Raw genomic sequence first — 11,972 nt, 5'->3', positions numbered from 1 at the left:
GAGACTAGATATCGTCTTAGATTTTGGATCTCGTGACATCGTAATATGACATTAGTGTCGTTTTTTCTGCTTTAAAAGGCTGCATTACAGTAACCAGGCTGTTAAAGTATTTGCCTTTTCCCCACTTAGACATTAATTACACTTTACTAATGATTATTTATCTAAAATCTAAGTGTGAAGATATTTTGGTAAAGCTGTCAACCCTAGAATATCGCCGCAATATCGAGATTGAGGTATTTGGTCGAGAATATCGTGATATTTGATTTTCTCCCTATTGCCAGCCCTATTTTAAGCCCTGTTCAGAAAACAAATTTAACAAGTTGAAACTTGCGACTATTTGCAACGCACAGCGCCCGGCCATCTCCATGGCAACGGCTCTTTGTACCTCCGTTCTAACTTCCAACTTCCAGGCTTTTTTTGTAGCCGGATACATCATTTGTAGCGTCTTAAAATGTGAATAAGGATAGAGATGGCGAGATACTTGTTACAGCTGCATTTCTAGTCGAGATGAAACCGCAAAAACAAGGTTTTATTTTTCCGATTCAACGCCTCTCCCTCTCTTCAGTCACGCTCTAGCTCGCGCCACCAAAAACCAACTGTCAACCGGTTGTATTGGCAGTTTGTAACTTAGAAATCAATTGGATTATCATTTCATTTCTATAGTCTGTAGCTGACATTACCAGCTGGCATCACTGTTGGCTGTTGAAACAGGTGACGTCCCTTACGCTCTTTTTTTTTTTTTTTTAAAGTTGCAAATGTTGTAAAAACGGTTTCATCTCACCGAAAGTCTTTGTTCTGAACTTGGCTCTACACGGTTGTTTCCACACTTCTAAAAACATCCCAGGACTGATCAGCTTTCTTCCAGATAAGCAAGTCTCCAGCATTTGAACTAGAAAGTCTCCAGTCAGCAGGAGAACCTCATCTTACTAAGCTGCTTTGTCAGCCAATCAGAGTCCAGTGTTGTGACGGTTTATTCAATAAATACCCTTTTAATTAACTAATCTATATCTACTTACAAGACAGGATGCATTGCAGTATTTGTTACTGTAATACCTGTGTCTAATAAATAAGGAACTCAACATAAAGATGGAACAGATGACTGTGTGTCTGATGATGAACGTGTCGGCAGTAAATGCTGCAGCGGAGCGGCTCGGCCTCACCTGAGCGGCTCTGTGTACTGCGACAGAGGGAGGTAGTCCATGACGGAGATGTAAATGAATTTCTGGGCGTCGTCGATGACGGACAGGATGGTGGCGAGATCGTCCGAGCGGCCGCGGGCGGAGATCTGCGGAGGGGAACTCTGCAGGAAACGGAGAGAACACAGCGAGAGGGCTCTGTCACAGCAGGGCACGTGAATAGAATTTAAAAAGGGGCGTTTCATTTTTCAAAATGGGCTTTTACTAATTCCTCATATGATGATCTACATGCTGTCTCATGTCATCTGCCGCTCTGACATGTATACATTATCACTTAAATCTGGGGAATGTGTCAGTTTTTTATAGGTTTTGTTTTGTAAGTATCGATATTAGCCTTGAAAAACACATAGTAATCAGTAGGGGTGTAGGGATACATCGATATATATTGATTCAATGATCCACAATCCACAATCAATTTTATCAATACAAAGTGAAAATATCGAGTCATATCGTCTGTAAGGGGCCCCTTTATTTTAGATTCCCACTTTATATTTAGAAATGTATTTAAAAATAATGGTTTGTTTTAATTCAGATGTCTAGAAGACAATTGTCAATTCATTTGTTTTGAGTTGAGATAAATCTAACAGTGTTAAAATAGGCATGCAATATCGTCTCACATTGGTCGCAGGCCCATGAATTGAATACAAATTATATCATGACAGACTTTAAGATATCAGTAAACATTGTATCGCTGTGTAGAGAACCAATATTATATTGTATTGTGATAACATGTGTGAAACCCAAAGCATTCCCCTGGAAGGAAGCTTATAGTGTAGTTCTGGACTTACAGACAGGTACACTTGAGCAGGCACTCCGTTGAACTTCAGGCGCATGGGATTCTGGGAGCTGGACAAGGCAGAGAGACGAGCAGGCCAGTACGGCGGCAGGGAGCCGTTTTTCGCCCCACCGATGCTCCAGTACACGCCAAAGATCCGAGAGGCATCCTGGGCCAGGCAGCTGCAGTCCTCCACCGACAGGCCCACCTCCTTCACCTGGTTTAACACAACACACACACAGGACGCATCAGCTCTGTCGCAGCCACCACGAATCATCTGCTCCAGGAAGCACATTCAGGTATCTACAACCTGGAACCCCCTCTGATCTGGAAGACGCACAATTACGTTGCACTTTTAGGACTAGGCAGTGTTTACTCTATGTTGATAAGCGGCCCGCCACGGTAAAATTTCTGCCGCCATGACATAGGTCAGACGCACAACAGGGTCTCCTTCAGCTGTTTATAAAAGTCCTAAAGTTGTAATTACACGACTTTGCAGAGCCTTCTGCTCTACTGAACTCAAGCAAGTGTCAGCAACATCTTTGTTATTAAACGTCACCAAGGTAACATGTGATCTTGTGAAGTGCTATCCCACTCCCATTTATACCTATCTGAGCCCACGTGGCCTCACACACTCACTCACTTAGCCCCTGAGATCAATTGAGACTGGGAGTCTTTAGTCCTTAGTCCTCAGGGCTCACTTTGGGATTGGACCAAGGACTGCTACGTTAAAGTCCACTAAGGCTTTGTACAGACAGCGTGACGTGAGGTTGCGTTTCTCAAAAAGTTGAGTCAGTCTCAACCTTTTCGCTGCCACAGCCTAAGTGCACTACCCCAACTCAACTTGGCTGTGTGAATGCCCACTAATGCAGATACATTTGAAAACGCACATGTTTGTCTCTGTTGTACCTGACTTAGAGAACGCCAGTCCATGTTAGCACTACCCAGGTAGAAGTGCTTCTGATCCACCACCCACAGCTTGGTGTGGACTATGCCTCCGGTCACAGCCTTGAGGTCCACCTCTCTGACCTCTGCCCCTGGAGACAAAACATGATCAGAAATCACTGCAAATTATAACCCTGCGTCGGTTGGATATACTAAGTAGCAGTGTCTGCAGTCTACATTACTGACTAAATATTTCAATGGCATGGAAATGTCACTTTATGAGTTTTTTTAACATTAATATACGTTCCCCAGTCTGCCTTTGGTCCCCCAGTGGCTAGAAATGGTGATAGGTGTAGACCGAGCCCTGGGTATCCTGATCTGTCTTTGAAAAAATGATGGGCAGATTTATAACCTTGCCCTTTATGACGTCATAAGGGGCAGGATGACATCCACTTTCTCTGCTTTGCCCGCCCAGAGAATTTGGCCCACCCTGGGCCTGCAGCATTGAGGAGTAAACCTCTATATATGGGCGCCTGCTCTACCAACTGTGCTACCCGGGCGCCCTATTCATTCATTTTATGTGTAGCTGAGCCGATGTTGTATTTCGGTTTGTTTTTGGATGTGTATTTTTTTTAAGTCTGGCTGCACGCTAAAATGTATGGATCCAATGTTGTACTTATAGTAAAAATGAAAACCAATGAACATATAAAAAACAACAAAAAAGTAAAAAAAAAAAAATTATGTTGACTACTTCAGCTACTTAATATATGGTGCACACGACAGAGAGGCAACACACAGTGATCGTCGGGTGATGAAGTACCTGTTGCAGCCAGTTCTACCGTATCTTGAGTGGAGGTCTGGGGGGCGTTCACGGCAATCTGGAGTTCCACACCTTTGGATTCAAGTTGTTTAAGTTGCTCAAAGACCATTCTTCCCTAAAACATATGGAAATGAAATCCCACACATTAAGAGGTTCAAAGGGTTATTTATTTTAATGAGAGTAGGGCATGCCGCTGACTGAACTAACCTGAGAGTCAGAGGAGTGCAACAACTCCCTGTCACGTAGAGTGAAGTAGAAAGCAGCGATATTGACCGAGCTGTTGGCTTTGCCCAGCAGACGTAGCCAGCTGTCTGCGATGCTCGGCCTGGACGAGGGAGAGGGCTGGTAGAGACCCTCGGGGATGCTCTCCACCAGGCGCACTCTGGACAAGAGAAACACATACAGACAGAGAGAGAGAGAGAGACTGAAGCTACAGCCACTGACACACCAAACAGTATCCAGTCATCATTGCAAACTGATCTGAACATCTAAGTTAGGCTGGTTTGTGATTTACTAGTTTGCATATGTCTTTAGCTGCTCATATGTCATCTTCGAAACAGCAAAATTTTAATAACGCGGGGTGCATTTATGCTCAATAGGGATGTATCAATGCACCGTGAATCGTTTAAAAATCAATTTACATGTGATAAAAACTGAATCTCGATGCAATTTTGAAACAGCCTAGGCCCAGGGCATGACGCTAGCTACCATTACACAGCAGGTAACGTTAGCAAGTTACATTAGCTGGCTTAAACATGGTTAAAATGCTGAAAGCTAAACGGTCTAATGTGTGACTCTATTTCACTATATTTTTTTTCTCCAAAAATACTATTTCAGTGTCACTTTTGATGAGAGGACACATCTGTTGTTTTGCACAGTTTATAGAAAAAACCCAAAATATTTTCAGTTATTTGTCTGCAGCTCATTCTGTTATAAAACTCTAAATTAAATCACGAAGCAAGGCAAGGTTTTTTCTTTTTCAACAACAAAAAGGACAATGATGTGCACATCCGTGTAGTTGCTGGTGGCAACCGGCATGGCTCATCACAAACAAAACTGATTGGGGAGATCAACACTTCTACCTGGTTGTGTCTTACCGACAATCAGTGGTGCAAGGCTCCGGTACCAGGCCGAAGCCCTCCAGCCAGTGCAGTTCCATCTGAGCGGTGAGCTGAGCCACAGACATGGGAAGCCCGTAGTGCCACACATGCTGGCTCAACCCCCCGAGAAGCAGCAAGGTTGTGGGCAGGAGGCAGAAGAGGGCAAAGCTGGAGCATCCTGAACTCTACAAAACAAGACAAGTACAATTTTAAACCTGTGAACAAAAGTGTTAGTTAAATAAACTAGTTCGGGGGCGCTAGTGTGCAGCGTATGGAGTAAGACGTCTCTGCGAGAGCTCCTCTCCGTTCAACTTGTATTTGTTTAAATTTGCCGTCTTTAACCAAGTTTGCTCGACAATATCATCCCGGTTCTGTTTCTATGTCCCTGCGTGACCGTTTAAGACCAAGGAATGTCGACTTTTGCTAATCCCAAAGCCAAAGACAAGAAAGACAGGCCGCTAAGGCCGAGGCTAGCTAGCGGCAGCGTGGTGGTGCTACGAGGAACCACCTGGTGACCAACACGCCTCTCCCATGGAGGACTGAAAAACATGCAGGTATCGATCCTGAAGACTATCAACACCCTTTCGATTTACTGGATGAGAAGCTAGCTTCCCTCCATCGTCTCACAACAGCCTGCGACCCAAATGGATCAAGTAGTCGAGACGGTATCAGACCACATGCTCGTCTGCTGGCTATGAGACCGCAATCAACAAGCTACAGAAGGAGAACGCTTCCCTCCGAGCCAAAACAAATGACTTAGAGGCCGCTCAAGGCGCAACAATGTTAAGTTTGTAGGGATTCCCGAAGGAGAGGAGAAAGGAAATCCAACTGAATTTGTAAGCGCTCTCATTCCTAAACTGTTAGGCGAGACTCACTCCCAAAGCCGGTAATTTTTGACCGTGCCCATCGCTCTCTACAGCCCAGGCCAGTGACGGAGCCTCTGGTCCTTCGGTCAGACCCCGCACTCATCGCCCGGTCCACCACTTTCAGGAGAAAGGATGTAATACGGCTCGCTCGACAACGTCCCTCATGTATGGTGCACATAAAGTCTTCATATTTCCAGACTTACTGCCGAGGTGATGGAGCAGCGACGGGGATTCCGTGAACTATGGCAGCCCTGCGCGAGCTGAAAATCAAGCACAGCTGCGTTTCCCCAAGCTCCACTTCCATCACAACGGGCTTCAGAATATTCCACTCCCCGAAAGGCTATGATGTTCGTCGGCGACTTGCAGCGGGACACTGGAAATGACAGACACGGTCTGACAGATTTGTGTTTGCCAATCAGGTTATGTTCAACCTTTGCACAAAGCATAAAGGACATTTCACAATCACTGACGGTAAAATTAACATTTTAAGTTCATATGTCAATTTTGTTGTTTCTGAACGGTAGAGGGCCCCGGCTTGTTTAGGTAAAAGTTCGGTTGGTTAGAGTTGTGCTTGCAAGCCATACGTCCGGTGGCCCTCAGTAAGTGTATGAGAGGGAGATGATGCTCGTTTGGGGAAGTTTCTGTGGGAGGGAGGTGGGGTTTATTCGTGTTGTTTGATGTTGTTCGGAGCTGCCAGAATAATTGTTTATACCTTTTCATCATTTTTGGCTGTCTTGGATTGCTACCCTTCTCTATTTGATTGTCTACATGTTGAGCCCCACCGGTGAAAACCAGACAGACATGAGTACCATTCACTGGTCTCATGGAATGTGCGCGGTCTTGGGCATGGTCAAGCGAGGTAAGGTTTTGCGCACTTGAGGTCGCTTAAAGCAGACATAGTGTTCTGCAGAAACTCACAAAGCCAGAACAGAGGCGGCTGAGAGCGAATTGGTCTCTCAAGTTTATCAGTCACCGTTTACCTCCAAAGCCAGGGTGTCGCCATTCTCTTTCGAAAGGTATTCCATTCCAACTTACTTCAGCTACCACGGATCCAAATGGCAGGTATATTATGATTACTGGAGACATTGGTTCGTTCCCTGTCACTTTTTTGAACATATACGGTCCAAATACGGACGACCCAAATTTTTTCCGCAAAGTATTTGACCTAATTCCGGACCTCAGCACCACCAATCTAATTATGGGTGGCGACTTTAACTGTTACCTTGATCCATACCTTGACAGACTTTCCTCTCGAGCTCCAACCACCATAGCATCTGTCCAAATATTGAATAACCTACTTAAATCCAGAAACGTAATTGATGTATGGAGACTGCAACATCCGACGGACAGGGATTATTCCTACTTTTCACATGTCCATAAATCATACACAAGGATCGACTATTTTTTTGTGGACGCAAAATTAATACCCAATATCGTACAGACTAAATATCATAATATATTGATATCGGATCACAGTCCAGTATCTTTACAATTGAAGCTCACCCTGCCAAAACAATTTACTGTTGGCGCTTTAATCCATGGTTGCTGTCTGACCAAGTATTTAGGGCTACATGTCTGCGGCCCTGGGGGTTTTCTGAGACAATGACACAGGAGACGTATCGGACTCAATGCTCTGGAAACCCTCAAAGTTGTTATGAGAGCCATATAATTTCATTTGAAGCTTCAAAAAAAGGGAACGCCATCGCCTGGTTGATATTGAAAATGCACTTCCAGCTCTTGAACGGCCTATAGGACTCTATTCACAGAAGATTATAACAAGATTTTGAAGTTGAAATCGAATATAACTACATTCTCAGTGAAACCATTGGCAACTCATACTTAAAATAAACAGAAACACTTTGAGTTGTGATAGACCGAGAGGCTGCTGCTAGACAGCTGAGGGTGCTCAGGCGAGTCGTGCAATTTATAAATAAAATACAAACAGGAGATTGCTGGTCAACCTAAGGAAATAAATACTCTCTTAAAGACTTTTACTCAGAATTATATTCTGCTAAATCTAGTGCAACTAGCACAGATCTCACTAACTTTTTTGACTCCCTTTGCCTGCCGACATTAGATGAGTCATCTAGGTTGGAACTTAACGCGACTTCACGGAGGATGAGTTAGTTAGGCAATTAAATCGTTTCCCTTGGCAAAGCAGGCCCAGACGGGTTTGGTTGTGAGTTTTATAAGCATTCATAAACACTTGCCCCACTCTTACTTAGGATGATCAGGACTCCACTAGAACAAAGCATTTCCGGGGTCGCTGTATGAACAATATTTGCCTTTTGTAAAAAAGGCAAGGACGGTACTGAGCCTGGAAACTACAGACCCATTGCACTCCTCAATTTTGACCAGAAATCTGTCACAAAGGTGTTAGCTAACAGGTTAGGAAGGCACATCTCCTCAATTATACACCCTGACCAAACAGGGTTTATCCCAGGTAGGTTCTCATTTTGCAATGTACGACGGCTCCTAAATAACATATATGCCAGCAACTCAGGAGACCCCAGAGCAGCTGTCTTGGCCCTTGATGCGGCCAAGGCATTTGACCAAATAGAGTGGCCTTTCATGCTCAAAGCTCTTAGGAGATTTGGAATTGGGGACACCTTCATTGCGTGGGTTAAAATGTTATACCTCTGCCCAAAATCCTCCATCCTCACCAATGGTGATAGATCTGGGCCCTTCGGGCTGCACCGCGGAGTCAGACAGGGTGACCCGCTGTCGCCCCTGCTCTTTGATGTGGCCCTGGAGCCCCTTGCGATAGGGATCAGGAGCCATCCTGGCATCAGCGGCATTAAGATAGGCGGGGTGGAAAGCCGGGTGGGTCTTTATGCAGATGATACATTATTATATCTCTCAGACCCAGAGGTGTCTGTCCCCCCTCTGCTCGACTTCATTAATTCATTCGGCAAACTCTCCGGCTACACAATCAACTGGGGAAAGAGTGAATTCATGCCCCTATTTGACAGTTTAGACCCACAATTCCTTGACACACTGCCATTTACACTGGTGAAAGACCATTTCACCTATCTAGGGCTCAAAATACCCCGGGACCCCAAGCAATTATTTAAACTTAATTTTGCTGAAATGATCACGAAGTTAAAAGGTGACATAGAGAAGTGGAGATCTCTGCCACTGTCCATGGTGGGGCGAATCAATGCAATCAAGATGGTGGCTCTCCCTAGGTTTTTGTACTTATTTCAGAATCTGCCAATCTTTCTCACTTCAGCATTTTTTAAGAATCTGGACTCAATTGTCTTTCCTTTCATCTGGGGGTACAAGGCGCATCGCATATCTAAAGCGCACCTGCATAAATCTACAGAGGAGGGGGGGTTTGGTCTCCCAGTATTCAGGAATTACTATTGGGCAGCCAATGCAAGGGCCTTGATGTACTGGCGGCAGGGTCAGCCCGGTGGGGCTTTTAACAGCTCCCCCCTGTGGTTAAACATCGAAGCTGCAGCGGTGCACAGCGGCACCTCTCTTTGTGCCTTGCTTTTTTCCAAAACAGAGCCTCCTCTTAAATTTATTGGTAAAAACTTCATTTTGAGAAACTCCCTTAGGATCCTGAATCAGATAAGAAGTGCCTGCAAGCTGCCGAACACTTCTGTACACACCCCCATATGTCATAACCATTCATTCCTACCATCCCAAGCGGATAGGGTGTTTGCAGACTGGAGAGAGAAGGGACTTGTTGCCCTCGGAGACCTATATGTGGGCGGACATTTTGCCTCGTTTGGTCAGCTGGCCACGCAATTTAATCTACCAAATTCTCATCATTTTCGATATTTTCAAATCAGGCACTATGCTAAAGGTGTACTACCAAACTTTGAAACCATGCCACCAAGTTGCCCATTCTACGATCTCATGCTGCTTCCTCCTGACTCCAGGCACCTAATATCTCGCTTTGTGTCCCTGTTCGCCATCTCCGCATCCACTCACCATCTCAGAGAAGCTTGGTCTAACGAACTGGGGCTTGAGGTGTCCAACGATACCTGGACTGAAGCTTTGACTAGAATTCATACATGCTCTATCAACGCAAGATATAAACTGATTCAATATAAAGTTGTTCATCGATTACACTATTCTACTTAACTGCATAAAATCACCCTCACTTTCTTCTCTGTGTGGTCGATGCGAAGGTGCGAGGGTTCGCTATCACATTTTCTGGTTTGTCCTCAATTACATAAGTTTGGGTGTGATGTATTTCAGTGGTTCAGTCTGGTCTTTAACTTGACATTGCCCCTGACCCAGAGCTGCGCTCTTTGGGTGTTCAGAAAAGGCTCTCAGGTATCCGCCTAGATGCAAAAAGCACTAATTCTGGCATGGTTGCCGCAAAGAAAATGATTCTTCTGGACTGGAAGTCCCCATCCTCCTGCTTTCAAAAATGGCTTAATGAAATGACTGGATCATCAGATGGAAAGGATACGGATGCAAACCTCTAAAACACAAACCCTTTCTGAGCATCTGGACCATCATTGACTATCTTAAAATGTGATTCTTTTCTGTAGAGATGTGCTCTTGACTGTATTGCAACTTGTATTGCTATGACATCTGAACGTGTAGATAACCGCAATATAACATTACCCAAACATGCTTTTAATCTTGATTTTCCTGCGCTCCGTTGTTTGTTGTGTTTTTTTTTTTCTTTTTTGTGGCTTTTTTCTGTTCTGTTTGTTTATAACTTGAAAAGACATTGAAAATAAAATATTAAAAAAAAAAAAAAAAATAAACTAGTTCTAGTTTTGTTTTATTTATTTATTTATTTATTTATCTATCTTCATCGATTTTACCCTCTCTGCCACAATTATTACATTCCACCCTACTAAGGTTCACTGAACATGTACACTATATACACACATATATACTGTATGATCTCCACATTTCTACATTCAATCTTTAATCGTACAAACATTTAACATAACTGCTGTATGTGACTGTAATTGTCTGTCTACATTTGTGTCACCTTTTTGTTACACACTCTCTTTACACACACAAAAAAAGTGTGAAGTTCTGATCTTAGCTTGGACAAGAGACTGGGGAACAGCTGAGGATTGTGTTACATGATGTAGCTGTTATTGCAGGGTGTGGTGAAATTCCTGTATGTGTGACTGTAACCACCAGGACATCAGTATGACTAATCTCAGTGGAATCTGTCAGGCCAGTAGAACCACATGACTCACCTTAGTTGACTTGGTTGATTGAGCTCCAGGAGGCTTCTCTGGGGCTACAGGAGAGGTTGACACATCCACATTGCGGTTTTCCTCTGCAGGATCTGAGAACTGGCTTAGAAGTGGTTCATGATGCTTCTTCATCTCCTCTAAATCATGGTCGTCGGATTTTTCATCTGCAACATCATCCTCACATTCAACATCTGATGAAGACCTACTGTCCTTTAAATCAGGGGGGTCAGTCGGCCCCGTCTCCCACGGCGGTTGTTCGTCCATAATAGCCTCGTCCTCTGTATCTCCAGCGGCAGTGAGTGTAATCCTGCTTTTAACCTCAACGGCAAAATACTCTTCCGCGTCTTTCGGTGGCCTTTGGCTGATGGAGTCCTCACATGGAAGTTGTGTTATGGTTGCATCCTGAAAGGGTTCAGTTTCTATGTCTAATGTTCTGCTGTCCTCCTGCTCCGGTATATGCTGCTGTGAACCCTGCTCTGGTCTGAGAGCCGGCCTGGAGCTCGCACTCAGAGAAGATTCAGACAAACTGGAGCTCTTAGATGCAGGGATCAGGGGACTAGGGGCTGCTGCAGCGGCTCGTTCTGTGCTGCTTAGAGGAGAGGTGGCTTCAGAGTCCATTTTGGAAATGCGGACCGATGGCAGGGGCAGTGATGTTTCTCTCACATCAGGCGGCTTGGACTTGGCAACCTCCACGCTGCCAGCTTTCTCGGGGCCTACATGCTGCTGTGAGCCTTGCTCTGGTCTGAGGGCCGGCCTGGGGCTCGCACTCAGAGAAGATTCAGACGAACTGGAGCTCTTGGATGCAGGGATCAGGGGACTAGGCGCTGCTGCAGCAGCTCCTTCTCCGCCGCTTAACGAAGAGGGGGGTTCAATGTCGGATCTGGGACGTGGTCGGAAAGTGGGGATTCGGGAGAGGAGTTTCCCACCTTTGCGGCTCATGTCTTCTTTGTCCTCGAGTTCTTTTCTTACAGCCTTGTCTTCAGCCCGCAGACGGTCCAGCACAACGCGACAATACTTCAGTTCCTGAGGAGGCCAGAAGTTCATTAGAAAAAACATGCATCCATCTTGTGTGTATATAAAAACTATTTACAGTGGCTTGAATAAGTTGACACCATACATAGAGATAGGCATGGGGAACTTTCCATAA

At 44.8% G+C, this 11,972-nt stretch overlaps 1 protein-coding gene across 7 annotated transcripts in view; it reads right to left on the bottom strand.

Annotated features, from left to right (window-relative positions):
• Nucleotides 1-11,972, bottom strand: part of pld7 (phospholipase D family, member 7) — a 23,920-nt gene that overhangs the window by 7,497 nt on the left and 4,451 nt on the right. For all 7 annotated transcript variants that reach the window (XM_032510853.1, XM_032510857.1, XM_032510852.1 and 4 more), the window contains 7 exons: nt 10,826-11,848; nt 4,774-4,961; nt 3,884-4,058; nt 3,677-3,791; nt 2,881-3,008; nt 1,985-2,188; nt 1,161-1,300 (listed from right to left, as the gene is read on the bottom strand). In XM_032510853.1, the coding sequence (XP_032366744.1) occupies nt 1,161-1,300; nt 1,985-2,188; nt 2,881-3,008; nt 3,677-3,791; nt 3,884-4,058; nt 4,774-4,961; nt 10,826-11,848 (1,973 nt within the window). The remainder of the gene's footprint in view (nt 1-1,160; nt 1,301-1,984; nt 2,189-2,880; nt 3,009-3,676; nt 3,792-3,883; nt 4,059-4,773; nt 4,962-10,825; nt 11,849-11,972) is intronic.

This window comes from Etheostoma spectabile, unplaced genomic scaffold, assembly GCF_008692095.1.
Source record: "Etheostoma spectabile isolate EspeVRDwgs_2016 unplaced genomic scaffold, UIUC_Espe_1.0 scaffold273, whole genome shotgun sequence".
Taxonomy (NCBI): Eukaryota; Metazoa; Chordata; class Actinopteri; order Perciformes; family Percidae; genus Etheostoma; species Etheostoma spectabile.
This window is presented reverse-complemented; position numbering and strand designations above follow the sequence as displayed.